Source organism: Strongylocentrotus purpuratus, unplaced genomic scaffold, assembly GCF_000002235.5.
Source record: "Strongylocentrotus purpuratus isolate Spur 01 unplaced genomic scaffold, Spur_5.0 spur5_scaffold_4, whole genome shotgun sequence".
Taxonomy (NCBI): domain Eukaryota; kingdom Metazoa; phylum Echinodermata; class Echinoidea; order Camarodonta; family Strongylocentrotidae; genus Strongylocentrotus; species Strongylocentrotus purpuratus.
The window spans coordinates 8,874,095-8,896,091 of record NW_022145610.1 but is presented as its reverse complement, the minus strand read 5'-3'; the positions used below and the strand labels follow the sequence as shown (position 1 = coordinate 8,896,091).

Below are 21,997 nucleotides of genomic sequence, written 5' to 3'. Positions count from 1 at the left end.
TTCTTTTTCTTTTATATCTTCTTCTTCTCCTACTCCTACTACTTCTTCATCTTTTTCTTGATTATTTTCTTCTTCTTTTTCTGCTTTTTCTTCTCCTTCTTCTTCTCCATCTTCTTGATTTTCCTTTTCTTCTTTTTCTTCTTCCTCTTCTTCTTTTTCTTCTTCTTCTTTTTTTTTTCTTCTTCTTCTTCTTCTTCTTCTTCTTCTTCTTCTTCTTCTTCTTCTTCTTCTTCTTCTTCTTCTTCTTCTTCTTCTTCTTCTTCTTCTTCTTCTTCTTCTTCTTCTTCTTCTTCTTCTTCTTCCTCCTCCTCCTTCTAGCCTGTTAACTTTAACACCATAATTTACTTATTGAGTACATAATGTCTTTATAATGTCTCTTTCATAATGTATTTATCTTCTTGTATTGTAATTTCTTTTGGTTGTCTTTTTCATTGATCCATTCTTTCTTTTTCTTTTCCATTTCTTTCCAAATTCCTCTTTTGTTGTTTTCTGTTTTTTGGTGATTTTTTTCATTGTTTTATTCTAATTTTAATGATTCTTTTGATAGCAAATTGTCTCATTATGATTTGATTGTCATCATTCCTCACTATCCAGCTGTTACCTGGCAAAATTTAAAAGATGTAACTTATTTTTTATCTCATTCGTTGCATTTTCATCTTGTTTCCTGTTTTTTGATACACAGACAAAATGAACAACTCGAAGCAGTAACAACTTAAAACTTAATTACAAACCCACAACTAAGCATGCCTGTGAGAACTACCCCTGTGGAGAGATGCCATGAAAAACTGCTCCTGAGACATCGCACCAGCTACCCGTACCTGAATTCCGTTGCGCCATGTGGAACATTACCATAGCAAACATTATGACATCACTGAATATCTACAACCCCATAGACTATTCCTGTCCTGCTAACTGCTCCGGCCATGGGGCATGCCTAAATGGATCATGCATCTGTGTTGTAAGTTAAAAAATATATTTTTAACTCATTGACTACTGGATATTCATATATGTCCGGGGGGGGGGGGGGGGGGGGTGTTTCACAATGAATAAGATCCACTTTAAGTTGGACTTAAACTATGGCGGGCTGTTTGTTTTGGTATGATCTTTACTTTTTCCTTTAATAATGAATTATCAACAAATGTAAATTCTGTAGTTTTGTGAACACGATTTGTACACCCCTTGAGAAACCAATGCCAGTAAGTGGTGAGAGCGAACAGTGGCTTAAACGGCCTGCCATACTTAGAGAGAAGGTTGAGTTCTGGGAAGAGGAGAAAAATAATTTGTGAGCGTTATCATTGTATAATGCAAGTGTGGAAGGACATCTGATAAAACATTTTCCATGAAAAGCATGGCTCTTCAAATGCCTTAATATTCTAAATATAGCATGTAACATCATACAAATTTAGGACAGATTTTTATGCCGCATGTTCAAGTAGTCCCATATCCATCTTTCTGTGTACAGTGCTTGTACAGGTGTACAAAACCTTGTGGTACACACTAATTCTTATATGCTAGATGATCAACCTTTTCTGATCGATTCCACAACGTTTCTTTCACAATGCAATCGCATGACCAGAACTCAACTTTATCATTAAGTCCAACATAAAGTGCCGTGGCCGAGTGGTTTAAGGCGCTTGTAAACTGGAGATGCGAAGGTCAAGGATTTAAATCCCGACACGGCACATCCTTTGGCAAGATATTAACCTGCACTTGCTACTTTCCACCTACTGCAGGCGTTAAATGGGTACCCGGTAGGATGCGACCGTCATTGTTGGTCAAACAGATTTTTAAGCGTCAAGTAACGCCTGGCTGGAATGTTTCCCAGGGAATGGAGATTGTGCGGGCAAGCTAGCACCTAATCCAATGACAGGGGTAATAGTATATCTGTAAAGCACTTAGAGACATTGTATTATAAAGCGCTATATAAGACCAAATATTTTTAGTCTTTGTAAAACACTCCCAAGATGTCTAATACAGGAACAACCAAGGTTCAGTGGGCAATGGCTTAAATAGAATTTGAAAGAATAAAAATGTGTCTGATCATACTGTCACAGCTGAAATTCATCAAACCATAAGGATTTGTATCTTCTCAGCTCCCCGCCTATGGTTGCTATGGTACCTTTCCAATTTTCCTGCCCATGCATAATCGGTAAAATGCGAATGAAATTGTGTGGTGGAGGGTTAAAAGATCTCAAATCCTTTGCTTTCTCACTCACTTGTACCATGCTTTAAGTTTGGGTGGAGGAGGGGTGGGATTTAGGGCCACAAATAATAATAATACCGTCATATGTCATCATTGTTACCAAACAATTTGTTCTCCATTTCCTTGTGTCATGTTTTATTGTAATTTTGTTCTCATGTTTATTGAGGTGGGCCTCAACAAATTTGTATCAGCCAGAGAACACTTTAAATTTTGAGAGGTTGAGCAGGATATGAGAATGGCTCTTCATATATGTCTATTTTAAAAAAATGGTTAGTCCCCTTGAAGTTGCAAAATATGAATGAGAACAAATTTCTTATTCAAGATGCCCATTTTTTAAAGTTGACTTGATTAGCCAATGATTAGTTTTCTTGTAAAACTTGTCATTAATACTTTTAAATGATATACCGGTAAAACTCTCTAAGGGGCATGTTTTTCTCCTTTTTCTTTGAAATCCCTTATAGGTTCAGTTCCAGGGCGGTGAATGTGACGAGTACAACAATACCTACTTCATTGCATTTGGATCAGTATTTTATCTTCTGTGTTGCGTATCCACCATCCAATTGGTGAGTAGCTTCCAGACGAAAAACACATTTTTTTATTTGGCCTTACAAAACGGCGAATTTGAAGTGTTCATACCTTCATACTTCATACTGTTCATAGTGATTGCAAACAATTCATAACTTTCTGATTTTTGTGTCCGATTTCACTAAAACTTTCACCATAACGCTTCTGATTTTGGTGCTTTCTTCTAGATTTGTTTTTGCTATTAAGGTTGGATTCCTCTTTAAGGGTTTTCATTAACTTTCCCTAATATTGAAAGGAAGGGGTCTAAAGTTTTCATGACAAGCTTGTAAAATATGCTTCCAATATTCAGTAAAGGTTTGAGATAGAGCAGGGGGGTGTTTCATAAAGAGTTCGTAAAGTTATGCATGACTTTACGAACGACTTGTATATGAAGTGCCAGAGAGGATGGCCAAAGTTTTTTCTGATATTTCCAATAACCTCAATTAAATTTTGGCAATAAATATACTTTGCATTAAAAATGTTTGTTATAATAAGAATGTTAATCTACATCTGCACATTTCAACTTAATAAATAATAATCAAGAATGATTGAGCATCCCATTTGGCTTTTCATATACAAGTCGTTCGTAAAGTCATGCGTTACTTTACGAACAGCTTTATGAAACACCCCCCTGGTGACTTAACACATCAATCATTTATTAAGTTTGTTTGTGGTTAGGGAAGTAGGCCTATAGATAACTAAAGGAGGATTCTATGATATCTATGATAGCAAGTCAAGTCCATATCTTTAGGGTAACTTGCCAAGTGTATTTAAAGCAAACATGGAGACTCATTGGAAGAAACTTTGTTTGCAGACAGATAGATATTTACTGTTGTGGTCTTTTTATGTTGTAAAAAAATAGAGAGGAAGAGAGAGAGAGATGGGAGATTCCTGGGTGCTGACAGACCTGTGGTATTTAGGTGGGGAGAGAGAGAGGGAAAGAGGGGAGAAAAAATAGAGAGAGAGGAAGAGGGGAGAGAGGGAGGAGGGAGGGAGGGAGGGAGGGAGAGAGAGAGGGAGAGAGAGAGTGGGAGAGAGAGAGAGAGAGATGAATATGGAAGAGAGAGAGGAAGAGGGGACAGAGATAGTGAGAGAGAGAGAGGGGGGGAGAGAGAGAGAGAGAGAGAGGGGGGGGGGGGAGAAGAGGAAGAGGGAGGTGAAGGGGAGTGAGGGGGATGAAGGGGAGTGGGAGGAAAAGAGACATTGACGGAGAGAATATGGAAGGGGTGGGATAGTAGAATTGAATATAGGTACAAATGTACATTTAATATATTTCTGAATGTGTGTAAACACATGTGTGGTTACAATCATAAGTAGACCTACTCATGACGGTTTCATCTATTAAACATTGAGCTCTTCTCTTCATTAAGAAACAGCCCAGCTCATTTGCCATCACACATACAGTTTAAAATGAACGCAATGCCTTATCTGCATTAGATAATGACTTTGTATGGCTCTTATCTCTTGGCACCTTCAGCAAACAATATGAAGTACATGTATAATCTATCCATATACAGCATGCATGATATTGGGGGAATACTCAGTATATAATATGTTTGTGTGTTTCATTTATTATCTGATTTTGACGTTACTAGAGATTGTAGCTATGAATTATAAACCATGGGAACCCAATGAAGTGTACAGATAATACATGTCACCTATAATGAATTCCAAATCCAGTATTTGGGTAAGTTAGGTTTGAGATGTATTTTCTGGTTTTGACATGACCAAATAATCATTATGAATATAAATCAGAAAGTCTGTCCTGATATTTAGAGGAGAGAGAGAGGGGGGGGGGGGAAGAGGGGAAGAGAGAGAGAGAGAGAGAGAGAGAGAGAGAGAGAGAGAAAGTGGAAGAGGGGTAAAAGAGAGAGGGGTGGAAGGAGAGAGAGAGAGAGAGAGAGAGAGATGGGGGAGGAAAAGAGACATTGACAGAGAGAATATGGGTACCCGCTTTTTAATAAGGGAAATGTAAATTTAATATATTGTTGAATGTGTGTAGACATGTGTGATTACAAATCATAAGTAAACGTGCTCATGAGGGATTCATTAAACGTTGAGATCTTCTCTTAAATTAAGAAACAACCAAACTCATTTGCCATCATGTACGTACAGCCTTATCTGAACACAATGCCTTATCTATATTAGATATTGACTTTGTATGGCTCTTTATCTTTTGGAACCTTCAGCAAACAATATGAAGTATGATATATCTATGTACAGCATACATGATATTGGGGGAATACTCGGTATATAATATGTTTGTGTGTTTCATTTTTCATCCAATGTTGACACGACTAGATATATTGTTATTATGAATTATAAACCATGGAACCCAATGACGTGTACAAATAATACATCTGTCACCTATAATTAATGTATTCTAAATCCAGTATTTGGGGAAGTTAGGTTTGAGATCAATGTGCTTCTGGTTTTGACTAAATAATAATTATGAATAGTCAATCAGAAAGTCCATCCTGATATTTACATGTAAGTGGGTTTAATAAATGCAGAAAAATATTTAAAAGCAGGTCGTTGAAATTTTGAGCAAATAATAATAATGATAATAATAGGTCCAATTATATAGCGCAGCTACTATATGAATATACTCTACTGCTCTTTAAATACAAGGCATCATATTATTACCCCTGATGTAGCTGAGCCGCCATAAACTAGGAAATCGATACGAAAGTAATGATTTCTTGAGCTCGACCATTGTAACCGATCAATCACAAATTGGCAAGGTCCTCTCTCATCTACTACTGTATGTAGAGAATATTTCATCAGTTTTCATTTTCTTAGTTCTTAATGAAGGAATAGATTTGTTTAATGCAGGAGTTGTGTAAAGACATATTTGCAATGATTATATCTAGGGTGTGTGACTGATCACAGTTTTTTTTAAATAGAGAGATAGAAATATTTGATTTTTGAGCATAGAAGAAATGGGAGGGGACCTCTCAAAATATGTTACAGAGCTATCAGGTTATGTTTGATCTGTTGCATCTTCGCCTTGGTTTTGAACCCGGGTCGCCGGATTACGAGACCATGGCATTGCTCTACCAACTGAGCTATCGCGCCTCCTTGTTTAAAGTTTAATGCATCAGTCATTTTGTGATTTACACTTTTAGAAATAAGCCAAGTGGTTTACATGTACAAGCTGTATACCAAACAGACGTGTAACTTAAATTAAATATATATATATAGAAACACTCAGAATTTGACTCCCTTATTCTCATTTTACCGACCTTTGTTGACTTTCATCTATTTCTTTCACCTAGATTTTGTGCATGCGCTCCGAGTTCCAGCGTGCCAAGACGCACTCACTGTCTGCAGCATGTCGCATCACAACCCAGAAGACTCTCTACATCATGGTAATACTTGCTACCTTCAGCAGAGGACTCTACTTTACACTATTGGTAAGTTGGGTTGAAGCAAGCAACCATTTTGGACTATATCTTACACTTTAAATAAAAGATCTCTTATGAACAATTTACTTGTTAACTGTATATGTGCATGTATGATTTTATTTTCTAACTTCACAAAAATACAATCTATCATTTGTTTGTTGTTTAATTCTTTTTGTTTTTGTTTAAAAAAGACAGTCTCTGATACTTGTCCCTCTTTCTTCAACAGAAATACATTCCTAATCACTGGGCAGCAAACATCTTGAGCATGTACTACCCGTTCCTCCTGTCCAGCTGCTCTCTATGTGTCTGCTTCTGGGCTGAGGTAAGAATGAGATCAAGACCTGGGAGGCATTTCACAAAACTTGTCATCAGTGACAAATGACAGTTTTTGTTATAATCTACTGAAATCCTTGCTTCTGATTGGTTATCAACAGATTCATCACTGATTGCGATCTAATCACTCGCAAGTTTGCAGTCTCCTATCTCTTAGTACATTGTTGCGATTGATATCAACTGGTACAAATCTTTGTCAGTCACATAGTAAGGTCTATTTCATTTTCATGGCCATTGGCCAAAGTAAGGTCAGGGCGGTATTCTGAAAATTGTTGTAAGTTTTGTCTTATCTTATTTTCTTGTATCTTCCGGACATAATAGAGAGCTAATATTGTTAGTTGGTACTCTGAAAATTAATTTAGCCCTATATTATCTGTTGAAGGACTGCCTCTATTTTATCTTTGACATGCCTATTTTTGTGGACCTACCAGTCAAGATCTATTTTATATAAGCATGATAAGTAGGTCAACCAATAGGAGTACTTAATGCCATATCTGAAGATGCATTCCGCGCATACTAATTTAAGTACACAGTTGCCATTAACTTTAAATTGCCATTAATTTGAATCAATCACAACTCTTTATAATACAGAACTTGGGTCTATCTTAACTTTAAAAAGTACAAACCTCTGTCATTTACAAAGTAGGATCTTTAAATATGTTTAAATTGCATATCATCACAGTGGTTCAAACTGCAAATACAGTCTTCATATCAGTTTTGACTCATGAATAGAAGAGGCAAAATGTAATAGCACAATGACACTTCTTTTTTAATAACCCCATCTTCAAACACGCACAGGCATTCCACATCACCAACAAGAGCTACGAACGACCAGGATCCCTGTCCAAGTCCCTGGTCTACTTCTTGATCTTCAACGTGTTCCTGTATGCTGCCCTCATTGCCCAGTTTGTCGCGTCCGAGATGGTCCCTGACCGGACCTACCTACTGAAGGTGGTCCAGGGCTTCTTTGGGAGTCTCATCTTCATCGAGGTCATCCTCTTTCTGGCCTATGGAGTGGAGGTCTATTTCAAGGTCAGTTAAAATCATCAAGACCATTTCTTGAAAATCTAAAGTAATTTTGTAACCTCTCTAAAAGGAATTCCCTGTTATTGGATTAACACCTGAATGGTGCCGAAATCCCCACGAGAGCACACTACTATGCGTCTTTAAAGGTATAGACTTGTTTTGGAAACGCCCCCCTCTCAATAAATGAAATGGAAGCTCTTATTACCAATCTTGTGAAAGAATAGGTTTCAACTAATACGTGATGATACAAATCGCCCACCAATTGATATACATGTATGTGATAAATTATCATATCGATCCGGCCTGGATAGATATCGAGAATGCACTTCAACAATGAACATTTGGGCATATATTTCTGCTTTTTTGTGAATCTAGGTTGAAGTATTGCCATCTAAACCTCTGAAGGCAGTATTTAAACAACATGGATATTTTGCACCCAAAACCCCTTAAACCGCAATTTTACCACTACGGGTCTATACAAATGCAAAAATTAAAACTAGATGATTCCTACTCACTATTTACCATGATGCATTTCATTTTGGTTTCACATCAATTTATTTAGACAATGATTTCCAGTCCCACCTCTTGGAGACACAACTGTTGGTGTTCACGTTAGGTGCACTGAGAGTTAAAACTGATTGGTTTGTAGTTCAGTAACCTCACAACAACAACAACAACAAAGCTATCTTAGGATTCTGCTGCATGTATGGCTCCTTTTACAATTACTCCCATTAAAATCTTAATTATTGTTATATTTTTAGGAAAAGAATTTCATTGAATTTATGGTTGTGAGGTTACCTGCATGCTCTGTAGGTCTATCGTTGGCTTAATTGATATGAAACCAAAACTGCCATGCATCTTGATGAATGTGAGTAATAATCGTCTATTTTTAGTTTTTGTATTTTTACTAAAGACGTATGTGGGGGAATTTAACACCGTTCGGGTGTTTATCCAATAACAGGTGTTGTCAAACACCAGGATTAGCCTTCAATTTTATGACCAACAGGCTCTCATTTTTAGTTTAGTTTTTTTTATTTCACATAAAAAACAATACATTAATAAAAAATAGCATATTAACAAAATTTACACATGAACAATAAATGACCAGGATTAGCTTTAGTTTTATGACCAACAGGCTCTCATTTTTAGTTTAGTTTCTTTTATTTCTCATGAAAAAAATAATACATTAATAAATCATAGCATATTAACCAAATTTACACATGAACAATAAATGACCAGGATTAGTTTCAGTTTTATGACCAAGAGGCTCTCAGTTTTAGTTTAGTTTCTTTTAGTTTCACATGAAAAGCAATACATTAACAAAACATGGCATATTAACAAAATTTATATCATGGACAATAAAGACATTTACACAGCATATTGATAGGGATGATGGATGTAAGAAAAGAGAGAAATATGAAGAGAAGGTAAAGAATGGGAGTCAGAAGAAGAATGAGAAGATAGAAGAGAAAGATTTAGAATGGAATGTTCAAGGTCGGGAGTCGCAGTCAGGAATAAATAATTATGTAGTGCATTACACGTACAAATTCAATAATAACAATTTTATATATGTAATGCTCTCCATTTTCCATCAATAACCCTATATGGAAAAGGCGTTGTCTTACATTTATTCATTGAAGACTCTGAGAGACTAGGGGTATATCTTGATGTGACCACAGGTGTGCTATGTACACCCATTAACGATGTTTCCACCAAGTCTGGTGTCAGCAAATTATGACCTACTGCACATGGAAACTGAAGACCATCTCCCTGAAAGACCATTAATACTACTGGGCCACAAGGGATTAGACCACCCAGCTAGGTCACTGACAGGTGGCTATCTCATCAACTCAGCTCTCAACTAACATAGGAAAAAGAGGATCATGGGGGACCAACAGGCACTGATTGGGAAAGTTTTCTATATAGAGGGAGCAAGTAGCTACAAGTAGGACAGTGGGGCTTTAAACTCCTTCAGTACCACCCGAAACACCGCCCCCTATGAAAAAAAACTCCTCATTAGGAAATGTTTTAATTGTCCTTGAGTCCGTAGTTGTGCTAGAATCAGATTTTAACCCTTTGGTTGCATTCTTCGCCTCTCTTTACAGTTGCTTGTGTGCCACGTGTGCAGTATTGCACAAAAACACTAGGCACCAGTTCTGAAGGGTTGCTTCGTGCAACACAATGGCTGTGCAAATTTACCCATTTTAGGCCTTGATGAGCTCCATGACAGCCTTTTTAACACTGATATAGATTAATCTTGCAATTGGAAACAGTTAAAGCCTATCTGTACTAGTTTGGCCTGGAGGGATTAGACCTCTCTACATGGTCACTGACAGGTGGTTATCTCATCAAAGCAGCTCTCAATTAAAATAAGAAAAAGGGGACCATTGGGGACCAACGGTCACTGCTTAGGCATTGTTTGCTATATAGGGCGCCGGTAGCTATAAGTTGTGCAGTGGGGCTTTAAATGATCTTGAAGCCTTCTGTATATTTATCCCTTCATAAATACAATGTGGCACAGGGAAATTTATCTGTGCGGCAGGTAAAGAGTTAATAACTGTATTGTATTGTTTTCAATAGGTAAAGGGAGCCTTTGCGAATGCCAGCTCCTCCTTTGACCCCCGAACCTTGCATCTCTCCCGCTTTGGCCTCCTCTTTCAAGGAACACTCCAGATCATCACGGCATTCTTCCTCATGATGAGTGTCACCGAAGCCAAGTGGAATGAGAGGTAAGTCAATAGTGTGAACCCTACCCTTAATAAACAGTTTCTTTCACACCATAAGCATCTTTTCCATAAGTTGATAAATCTACTCTGTATTTTTTAGTTCATGTTCATATAAACCCCTAAAAAAAAAGTTTGTAAACTCAAGTTTGATCAAGTATATCTCTCTTGATATAAGATAATGATCAATATATTTAGTTTTATTAGAAATCATATTTATTCCTCTTTAAAATGATACCATACTTATGATTTTCCATCATGGAATGAGCAGTATAGAATAAGGAGTTTTTGAGGAGTTTATATTAATGTAAATCTGTGAAATGGGAAATGGGGCTATTGTGTGAACTCTACCACTTATCTATCCTGCGGAATGTGTTCACACATTTAGTATCTGCTAGTCTGCTACATAAGTTTAAGTCATTGCAACAATTGCAATGTGTTCACATCTCTCCAGTTCTTCTTTTTAATTGTCTATATGATCATGAGTAAATATAGAAACAGTTATGGACTTGTTAAGATATGCCAATGTCGCAAATGTGAAAATATGAAAGCGAAACCTCTCTTCTCATATTACATTACAAGTAGCAATAGAAATAAGGTAGGGATCATACAAGCCTTTGAGCAATTAATACAGTATTACATTTTTTAAGTATGCAGTGTCAATGTCAATGTCGCAAATGTGAAAATATGAAAGCGAAACCTCTCTTCTTTTATTACATTGCCCACACAAGTAGCAATAGAAATAAGGTAGGGATCATACAGACCTTTGAGCTATTAATACAGAATTACATTTTTTAAGTATGCAGTGTCAATGTCAATGTCGCAAATGTGAAAATATGAAAGCGAAACCTCTCTTCATATATTGCATTGCCTACCCAAGTAATAATAGAAATAAGGTAAGGATCATACAAAACCTTTGGGCAATTAATACAGTATTACGTTTATTTTTAGTATAAAGTGCTAGTGTTCATGTATAGACACTGCCTAGAAAGACTCTAGTTAAATCTGTGGCCTCTAAACGACCCAGTAGCATTTTCTAATGAGCGCTGGAATGCTTAAATTATGTGCAAACTGAAATGCTTTTTTCATGAGGTCTTTGAAGCAAATTAATTTTTGTGTCTAAGTGTATGTTCGAGTGACACTTTTTCACCCTAGAAACGCGGCTTTCAAAGACGTTTAGTTTAAAACACGGTTGTGTTCAAGCGATTTTTCGTTGGTCGTAAAAATAAACGTGTTTCAAAAAGCATACATGATACGCTGAAAAAGATGCGTTTTGTTACATGATTCTGCAGAATCAAGCTCTCTAAATATCGCTTAAACAAAACAGAGATCTCAATTATGCTGTGGCGTCATTATCGTGGCCTGCTTACAGTTTTGTTGACATTCGACCGTAAACAAATTCTGAAAGCGCGCGCCGATGTTGACCTATACTTCCTTGGCCAAACTGCGCAGTGTGATGCGCAGTGGCTGGGCTTGAAATGAGCGACAATCAGCGTTGATGGAAAATTGCTTGAACGATCTCTTGTAGTAACCGTGTTCTGATTTGTGATTCATGTTTGTGATTCTAGCTTCAAAAGGTTGCTTGAACGCACTCCCACTTTCTACAAACACTGCATTCTTTATATTTCTGTCTCCTCTATGCAGCATCCCTCTCCTGCAGCGGAACTCATACGTGATCGTCTTTCGTATCGTTGAGCTAGCCATGGTGATGTGGTTCCCTTGTGTCCTCTGGAATTGTAGAAGGTGAGTGCTGGTGGTCATTTTGACTTAAAGCGGGACCTGCACTACTTGTAGCTACTTGCGCCCTCTATATAGCGAACTCGAAAGGGGGGAATGTTGTTGGATGCCATCTTTTCCCCGCGAATCCTCTTTTCTTTATTTTACTCAAGGGGGGGCGTGGTTGAGGGGAAAACAAAAAACCTATTTATGTTTTAGTGCTCACTATCACCCCTGTAGATGAGATAACGACCTGTCAGTGACCATGCAGGGAGGTCTTATCCCTCCTGCTCCAGGCCAAACTAGTGCAGATAGGCTTTAAATACAGTTTCATTTAACATGCGCATGCAATCTTTTTCCTTGGTGATGAGAGTATGTAGTATACCCATGATGTTCGTTTTCAGAGAAATTTGAAATTTAGAACATTAACAAGATGTATATTCTGGCCAGAATATCTGTGCAATATTGAGCATTGCCTCTTGAATGCAATCAATACATAGTCAATACTTACTTTATCTCCCAGATAGTCCACCTAAAAAGAGCCCACCCAAATCTTATGCTAGGTTATTAAACACCTTTATAGAGGAAAGGGGCTTTGAAGTTCCAAACAAAAGACTGCTCTGTGTAATCTGTCTTTGATTACCAGTAGGCCAAAATATAACAATTGAGGAACACACACTTCTTTGCAACAGCTGTGATAGAGTAAGATTGATCATCAATGTGGCCCACATCTTTCTCTTACCGTTTCTTTAAACCCTATCTGCACTAGTTTGGCCAGGAGGGATTAGACCTCCCTGCATGGTCACTGACAGGTGGTTATCTCATCAAATCAGCTCTCAATTAACATAAGAAGAAGGGGATCAAGGGGGACCAATGGCATTGTTTGCTATATAGAGGGTGCAATAGATACAAGTAGTGCAGACAGGTTTTAAAGAAGGAGGATGAATAAAGGTACAATAGAGTGATTAAACAGTGAGACCCCTGTACATTGAACCATCCTTTTATGTGGTTCTGATGTCAATGCGTGCCAGTTGAAAGAGAAGTCATGTTGAATAGACCAGTTTACTAATACACTCCAATTTCATGCATATACTTAAAAAAAAAAGGGTTATTCTTGACAACCTGAAAGATTTTCCAGAGGTTTGCCTGACATAGCAACAAGTAATGTATGCACACTGGATTCCAAGTATTGCAGTTCATTCGTTATTGAAAGGTTAATCTTATAGCTCGTCAGGATCGAGAGGTCCCCATGAATGTTAATATGTTAGTAAACCAGTCGATTGTCAGAAACAAAATATTCTCAGGAAAGCTATGGCTGGAAGAAAAAATATCTTAGGAAATTATACCTGAAAAAATTAATAGAAATTAATAGAAAAGAAAAAATCACCTGAGCAAAAGTAGTTTTAATCCAGTAGGTTACAGGAGTTTATTTTGAAATTCAATTTATTCCTGCAGTCCTGAAAAGCTGTGGATTTTGAACCCAAAGAGAATCCTGAGAGAAAACACGGATGAAGAACAAGTCACAGTAAGTACATACAGTCAAACCTGCTTTAGTGACCACCTGTCTACAAAGACCACCTGGCGACAACAAGCACATTTCTTGTTTCCCTTGAAAATGGTTTCTCATTGAAACATGTACTAAAGGAACCTTAGGAACAACTCATAGTATGTATCATCTGTTTGGAACCAGAAAGGCATTAACTCAACAGTTTAACACAGATTTAACGCCCTTCTGGCTCTGAACAGGCAATGTTGACAGTCTATTTGACATGTACATGTATAAATTGGCAATCATTATTTAAATTTGTGTCATTATATTTTGATTTTGTTTTAAAGACTAACAATTTCTTAGTCCATTTACTGCAAAGTATATTTGAAATAAACCTCATATTGAATTGAATTCAAGTGAATCAAATTTGGTCTAACCATTTAAGGGCTAAAATCCAAATCTATAGGTTTACTCAAATCTTAGATGTGGTCCATAATGCTTTGGACAAAAAAGCTTTGGCTTGCCAGAATTTCTGCAGATAAAGGTGTTGTAGAGGTGTTGTAGGTGTCGCCGGACTGCAGATCACATTACCGGTGTCACATCCCAGCTCGCCACTAACGTCCTTTGGCAAGATGTGAATCTACATTTGCCACTCTCCACCCAAGTGCTAAATGAGTACCTGGTAGGATGCGAACCTTAATTTAATATGCTTTGCCGATTGTGAGCGTCTGAAAAATGGCCCCTGGTTGGAATACTCCCCAGGGAGTGGAGAATGTGCACACGTGGTGTGCGGGCAAGCTTGAACCTGATGACTGGGGTAATAATACATTTGTGAAGCCCTTAGAGACATGGTCGATGTACTGTACTGGGGGGGGGGGGCCTGGGAGGCCCTCCCCTCGATATTTTCAGAGATTGCGCCGCAACCGCTTGGAATTTTGAATTGTTGTTTCCTTATTTTTTTCCCTCGAGTCTTACGCACATTTTGATACCATTTCCGTTGAAATCGGATATACCTGTAAGGTGTTACATGACAATTAGTATGCGCATGTCATCAAAATATGCTACATGTATAATTGCATATATTCATGTACAAGCAGAAATGTGAATACAGGTTTAGATGTATGAATTGATATCAAATTGCTTTTATATGTTTCTCAAAGTAACTTGGTGTATTCCAGAACAAAAGAATACATTAGAAATAAAACAATAGATATAATAAGAAATAAAAACAATAAAATACAAAAGAAAATAAATATTTGAAAATCACATAAAATTTGCATAAATTATCATTATTAATTACATCAGAATAACTATTTTGTGTTCGAAAAGAAGTTTCATATGAATAATGGGTTTCAATTAATATTCAAAAAGTGGAGTCGTGACAATTTTTGTAATTATTCTAGTTCCCTGTATATTTCTAGATTTGATATTCATGAATGCATATTCATAATTTATGCAAATTAACCTATGCATTTTCAAATATCATAAAAATAATGTAACCTCATGAATTAGAGATGAAGGAAATATTTATTCAATACATTTTCAACATTCTTCACAAGTCTACAGACATTCTGTGAAATGCATAAATTTTGCATAATTAATTAGGCTTTAACAACAACAATTTGCATATTAGGAAAAAACCCAATTACACCTTCTTGTTCCTTATGTAAATATCTCCAAACATACAAATTTTCGCGTTCATCAGACTTTCAACGGTCGAGATCATAGGGTCATGAGGTGCTCAAAATAGCCCAGTACAGTAAGGGTTAAGCACTAAATAAACATGGAATATAATCATGTGAATAGTAAAACAGAAATAGCAGGACATGACAGTCTCTTCAGAAGATAAAATGCACAAAGGCTAATTCAGATTTGGCGGAGTAAACCGACCTTTCATTTTTTTAATAAATAAAACACCTCAATTTAAAAAAAAATGTGTAAATGAATGTCAACTGCACACATTCAAAGTCCTGCATGTCCTGTATTCTAGCTCCGTGTTATAAGATATAGAAATGCGAAGCATATTACACTTGACATCATAAAAATACCGCAATGGTTTTGTATCGTCATATCTGAAGGAGGCTTAATTAATTAATGACTTTCAGCAGTGATTAATCTCAAATGCACAAAGTGGGACTTCTCCATGTTTAAGATATCTGTGGTTATTTCGAGTCATTTGCGCATCTGTGCTATCTTCAAACTGTCATATAGGTTTCTAAGAAGTTTCTGTGAACACTTCAAGTACTTGAAAAAATATCATCATCATGTATACTTCCTTAATTAATGACCAATTATATGTTACTCTTTGTTTCATCAGCCACCTACTCAGCCGATCCAGACAGAGCGACGTGAGGAAACAAACCTTTTGAGCTGCAGGAGGAAGCAAGAGCCATCGACAAGCACAAGCTCTAATTACCAGAGTACAGAAACCCGTAGCAGAAGTGGCACTGGTAAGTAATTAATTTCATGTGTGACTTGTCGGCTTTAAGACGACAGATAATTTGCTTGAATTCTTATTCTGTTTTGGTTGCATTGTGCATTTTCTGAAACAAGAGAGTCAAAATTGTCAATGATACATGTATATTAAACTCAAAGTTGACTCCAGGAGAACCTACTTAAATATCATATTCATTTAAAGAGCAACCATTGTAAGAATTTCATTTGTATGAAAGCAGAAAAATAAGATCAACAGAACAATTATAAGAAAGTTATGACTGTTTGAAATCATAAAATTGTGCCCAATATTTAATAATAATAATAATAATAATAGTTGCTACTTGTATATCGCACAGGTCCACCTTTTGGTGCTCATGGCGCTTTATTAATGTTCTGTTCATGATTAAATAATACAAATTATACCTGAATATATTGTACAATTTGTCTTTTCATCTCTGTACCAACTTCTCTCTCCCTCATCTACCCTCCTCCCTCCTGCTCTCTGTCTATCTTTCTTTCTCTCTTGCTCTCTCTGTCACTCCTTCTCTCTTTCTCTTTCCATCCCTCTCTCTCTATCTCCATCTCTCTCTTTCTCTCTCCACCCCCTCCTCTCTCTCTCTCTCTCTCTCTCTCGCTCTCCCTCCCTCTCTCTCTCTCCCTGTCCCTCAACCTCTATCCCTCTCTCCATCTCTCTATCTCTCTCTTTCTCCATCTCCCACTTTCTCTCTCTCTCTCACCCCACTCACTCCATCTCTCTCTCTCTCTCTCTCAGACCCGGAGTGTTGGATCTGCTACGACCGAGACAACCCTGATCTTGGCCCCCTCATCACACCCTGCACCTGTAAAGGAGATGTAGCGTTTGTCCATCATGAATGTCTCAGAAGATGGATGCTAGAAGTAAGGAAATACAGTCAGGGAATTTCCTTTATTAATTCTCCAAATAATAATAACAATAATAATATTTCGCTTTTATATAGCGCTTTGCGGCTTAATACAATAACGATGTTTCTTAGCGCTTTACAGATATACTAATACCCCGGTCATTGGATTCAATCCTACCGGGTACCCATTTAACACCTGGGTGGAGAGTAGCAAGTGCACGTTGATATCTTGCCAAAAGATATAAGTGCAGTGTCAGGATTCAAACCCTTGACCATATATCACATCTCCAGTTAAGCGCCTTAAACCACTTAGCCACGACACTCCTATCTGATATTCTTTAAGTTACCCTCCATTGATTACTCTGAAATTAGTCTGTCAAAAGCCCAGTTAGTATTCTGTTTTGGGTTTTTTCCATCAGCAAAAAATGTTCTGCAAAAAATGATATGCATTCTTTCAAAGTGTGCTAGCTATTACCACACTATTGGAGTTTTGCTAGTAATCATAATGTCAACTTTCAGGGTGCAAGTATTTTGAAAAACTAGTAAATTGAATATAGTCAACAGCAGCAGTCATATCTCCATTAAATGAAGTGAATCTGGGGGTGTTTCATAAAGCTGTGCTTAAAGTTACGCAAGACTTTACGAATGACTCGAATATGAAGAGCTCAAATCCATTTGATTGCATAAACTAAAGTTGAAATATGCAGATGTAGATAACCTTATCATTATTAACAAAACATTTTAATGCAAAGTGTATTTTTGGCTACAATTTAATTGAGATTATGGGAAATACAGTCACACTTTGTTATGTCAGGAACAAATTTGGGCATCCCATTTGGTTCTTCATATTCAAATCATTTGTAAAGTCATTTGTAACTTTACGCACAGCTTTATGAAACACCCCAGTGGACCCTGTTAATTGAAATATTTTTAAATTTTCATTACAGCTTGATGACAGCCCAGAACTCATCAAATGTAAAGTCTGCAAGAATACTGTAAGTGTGTTTCTCTGATTCTCTGTTTACATGTTTTCCTTAATCAGTATCAATATCTTGATACAATCATGCAATCTTTGCAAGCACCCACAACTTGTATATCAGATTTCATTGACGATTGGAGCAGAACAATTGGGTTTGTTCAATCAATAATTCTCTATATACATGTAGGTCCGCCTGTCCTGTTAGTGATCACCATTGTTCTCTCTCTCTTTCTCTCTCTCTCTCTCTCTCTCTCTCTCTCCATCTCTCTCTCCATCTCGCTCTCTCTCTTTCTTTCCCTCTCTCTCTCTTTCTCTCCCTCTCTCTCGCTTTCTGATTATAAATATTTGCTGTAAAACCTTCTACAGTTTACTTTTAAAATACATTTAACAGTATGGCATGTACCTAATTTTGATATTTTTTACATTGTGGGTATATGGTGGTTCATTCACTTGACTCTCCATCTAAAGGTCGAGGATTCAAATCTCTGCCCCTTGTGTTTGTCCTTAGACAAAGCATGTTTTTTACGTGTACATTTACCCGGTAGTATCTCTCACTACCAAGTGTTAAATGGGTCACCTAGCTTGTCAGGATTTATTCCTTGCACTAGGGACATTCTATAACGATGTGATTCGGGCTACCGTATTTACCGGCGTAAAGGCCGCAGTATTTTTGGAAGAGAAAATATCAAAAAGTCGGGGTGCGGTGTTTGCGGCGAAAGAGTAAAAAAGAAAAAAAAAGAAAGTAAAAACCAGCACGAATTTGCACATATGGGACTACGAACGGTACAATAACTATACCACTATGGAACAGGACATTTTCACACATCTTACCGACAATTTTATCTTGCATTGTTGACATGAAGTCGAAAATAAACTTTCTAAAACAACATTTGCCGATAGATCTTGATCTAAGTTTGTACCAATGCATTGCAAAAGTAAAGGAAGGGACCGTTTAACGGAGCTGCCGCGAAGCATCCATCCGAAGTCGCCATTTTGTTTTCCATTTCATGCAATTTTGCATTACACCGTACAATGTGGTAGGGGTATATCGGACACCAAATCTGACTGTGATCACTTTTTTAGCTATACTTCCGGTAAATTATAAGAATATTGATGAATTTGGTATCAGTTTGTAAAAAAAAAATAGTGTTTTCCGAGAAAAATTATGATTATTTTGTTTTGTCCATTTGTTTTTTTTCCTTTTTTTTTTTCCCCTCTTTGAAATGTCAAAGTTAGGGTGCGGCCTATGCGGCGCTGCAGCCTTATCGCCGGCAAATACGGTATTCAAAAGTGGTTTGGGCTATAAAAGTGGTTACAGTCAAACCTGCTTTAGTGACCACCTGTCTACAACAAGCACATATTTTGTTTCCCTTGAAAATGGTTTCTCATTGAAACATGTACTAAAGGAACCTGTCTACAAAGACCACTTTTTTTCCTTGGGTGGTCACTGTAGACAGGTTTGCCTGTACTTCTATTATTTTCTATAATTGACCTTTTCTTCTTTTTTCCCAAACATTCACTCTGAACAGTACGACCTGAAGCAGGGCAAAGTTCATCTGTACCAGGGCCTGAGCTCCAGGGACGCGACCTTCTGCTTCCTGGCCTTCTTTGCCATGGGAGGGGGACCAGGAGCAGTCTACGCCGTGCTCCAGGCGTACCCCTCCAGCACCATCAACATCGTCACCATAGGCCTGTGCGTGCTCCTCGAGATGACATGTCTCAGGTGAGTCATCCTTATAGCGAGTTGGAGCTCTTTTTTGCATCAAATTGGCAACTTAACACAAACTTTGTTTGTTTTATTCTTTTAACAAACTATCATGCATCCAAACGATAAATTGTTGGCTCATGGAGATAAGCCTTATTACCATCTTTCTTCAAATTAGCAACTTAGAAGAAAGTTTGTTTGTTTGTTAAATTCTGCCTTCAAAATATGCATATAAACAGTAATAAATCAGAATACAGATGAAGTTGAATGTAACAATTTAATGCCAATTTGAAGATAAGAACGCATATAGTCTGTATTGCAAATTCTTTTTTTGAAGATGATTCTAAGTTGTCCAGTCATTTAATCTATGTAGTTATTCATAGGTAATTTGTATAAGACCACAATACCTAGCAACTCATTGCTTATGAGTTGTACTAATATGGAAAGTTATTGCAAATGTTTGTATCATGAGTAAATATATTCTAAAACTTTGAAAAATAGTGCATTAAAGGTGAAATTTGCTCATGGTTAATGCATATAACCTTTTTAGAAGGCATCTTTTTGTTCTAAAATGGTGTTCTATAAAAATTGATAAAAATGAGCTGTTCTTAAACTTGAACTCGAAGAATTACTATGCTCCCTCCCCATTTGTTTTTTAGATATCTCGGATACACCATTGCAAATGCCTACAAGAGAGCCAAGATATTCTCCTTGAAAATCATGGGGAAGACGTCTACATCCATCATCATGGAGGAAAACGAGGCGTCGACTTCAGGTGAGCTCGAACAGTCGAGCGAGTGCAAGACCCATGCTGAAGCTAGCAGCTCAAAATGTGGAGATCCTATGTATGGTGGTGACGAAGGGACAACAAGTGATGTGTCGGTTGTGGAAGCAGAAATTTTTGAAGCGAGTCGGACATTGGAGCAATGTGAAGTTCATGAAATATATGACCCGGTCGAGGCAGAGGTCGTGCCACCCCTGCAAGCTGAACGTAGAATGGATGTCAAAATCTGATATTTTGGTTGGAAGGGACAATTTTGCCATTTATTTGTGAGCCATTTCTATTTGCCATTCTTTTGTTCTGTTTTCATAGGTAAAGCAACTCATGTATTTTGTGACTTGTATAGTATTGAAGGGCACCAAGTGCAAAGTGTAATTATTTAATGTTGTGTTGATTGTATTATTATGTTGTTATTACTATGTATTTCTGTTAAAACTTAATGTTCTACTGCTAGGCTTGTCAGCTCGTACTGCACAAGAATGTGTTAATGTCAGATATCAATTCTTGTAGTTTGCATTTTTCAGACATTGAGGAGAAAGGTGTTTTATGATACGTTGCGAGGTCAGAGCTGCCAACCATTACGTTTTTCACGGAATGATTCTGTCTTTTTCTCCAAATTACGATAGTACGTTTTTTCTTTATAAAATCTTCTTTTTTTTCTTCTTCTTTAAAAAAAAATAATTTGTACATACCTCACGTCAAACAACTGCCCTAAAATGTTGATTTGATCACAAATTCAATAGAAAACTTATGTTAAAACATACTTGGAAGAGAAAAATACTGTTATAAATAACCATAGGTCCTAATAAATATGGTAAAGAACAGCATGAGGAATGGACATTTCTGCATTGGAAGTGTGTCCCGCGTGGTTGTATTAAAGTTTTGTTTCAATGAATTCCTTTTTTTAGCCATCATGGTTACTTGTTTGGTCGCACAAGGTTGGCAGCTCTGCTTACCGGTAGTAGATAGGAATTCTTTGTTTCAAGTTTTTCAAAAAATAAAAGAATATATATATCTTCGTGGGGCAAAGATAAGTAGTCATGAAGAGTTGATGAAGCAATAATGTTCTGTGTTTACAATGCAAATGTAGAATATAGCTATGATTATGTAATAATCAAGCCAAAATGAACATTAAGTTAACTTGCAATGATTCAACCACCGTTATTTTACATCTCAGTAGATTGTAGATAGTAAATGTCATATCAAGTTTGCATTATTTCTATATTACTAACATTAGAACATGTATCTCACATTAATGACATATAGGAAATTCAAAGTCGCACCTTGCATTGTGGATAAAGACAATGACTACAATAACTGTATTTGGCACACATGTATTCCACTTATATATATTGAACAGTTTTTTAGTTTGCTGAGGCAGTATTTATACTGTTTCTTTACCAACTATGTCTATATTGAAGTACGGTAAGTAAATTAAAAAAATTTATCATTCTAGACTTGTTATATTCCTGTAAATTCCAGTAGAACAATAGCAATTTAAAATATATAGTATGATTTTACAACCTTTAAACAAGTGACTTCATGAACAGCAGATGGAAATTAGTTTACCTATGTAAGATCAGTTCATACATTTTTGTTTTCAACAAACAAAGACAGATCATTAATTTTTCTTTCCCCAGCATGGGGAATGTGTTGTCCAAAAGTTCAAAGGTAAGAAGAAAATAATAATAATAATAATAAAAACGGTGCATATAAAGTGCTTACAACTGAAGTCTCTAAGCGCTATAACAAAC

At 36.8% G+C, this 21,997-nt stretch overlaps 1 protein-coding gene across 2 annotated transcripts in view; it reads left to right on the top strand.

Moving 5' to 3' along the window:
- Positions 1 to 21,690, top strand: part of LOC105439770 — a 30,906-nt gene extending 9,216 nt beyond the window's left edge. For both annotated transcript variants that reach the window (XM_030997712.1, XM_030997713.1), the window contains exons 2-14: positions 683 to 958; positions 2,665 to 2,766; positions 6,046 to 6,183; positions 6,401 to 6,496; positions 7,306 to 7,539; positions 10,114 to 10,262; positions 11,901 to 11,999; positions 13,428 to 13,497; positions 15,779 to 15,911; positions 16,670 to 16,794; positions 17,726 to 17,773; positions 19,287 to 19,480; positions 20,122 to 21,690. In XM_030997712.1, coding sequence (XP_030853572.1) covers positions 836 to 958; positions 2,665 to 2,766; positions 6,046 to 6,183; positions 6,401 to 6,496; positions 7,306 to 7,539; positions 10,114 to 10,262; positions 11,901 to 11,999; positions 13,428 to 13,497; positions 15,779 to 15,911; positions 16,670 to 16,794; positions 17,726 to 17,773; positions 19,287 to 19,480; positions 20,122 to 20,476 — 1,866 coding nt within the window. In that variant the 5' untranslated portion in view covers positions 683 to 835 and the 3' untranslated portion in view covers positions 20,477 to 21,690. The remainder of the gene's footprint in view (positions 1 to 682; positions 959 to 2,664; positions 2,767 to 6,045; positions 6,184 to 6,400; positions 6,497 to 7,305; positions 7,540 to 10,113; positions 10,263 to 11,900; positions 12,000 to 13,427; positions 13,498 to 15,778; positions 15,912 to 16,669; positions 16,795 to 17,725; positions 17,774 to 19,286; positions 19,481 to 20,121) is intronic.
- Positions 21,691 to 21,997: the final 307 nt, after the last annotated feature.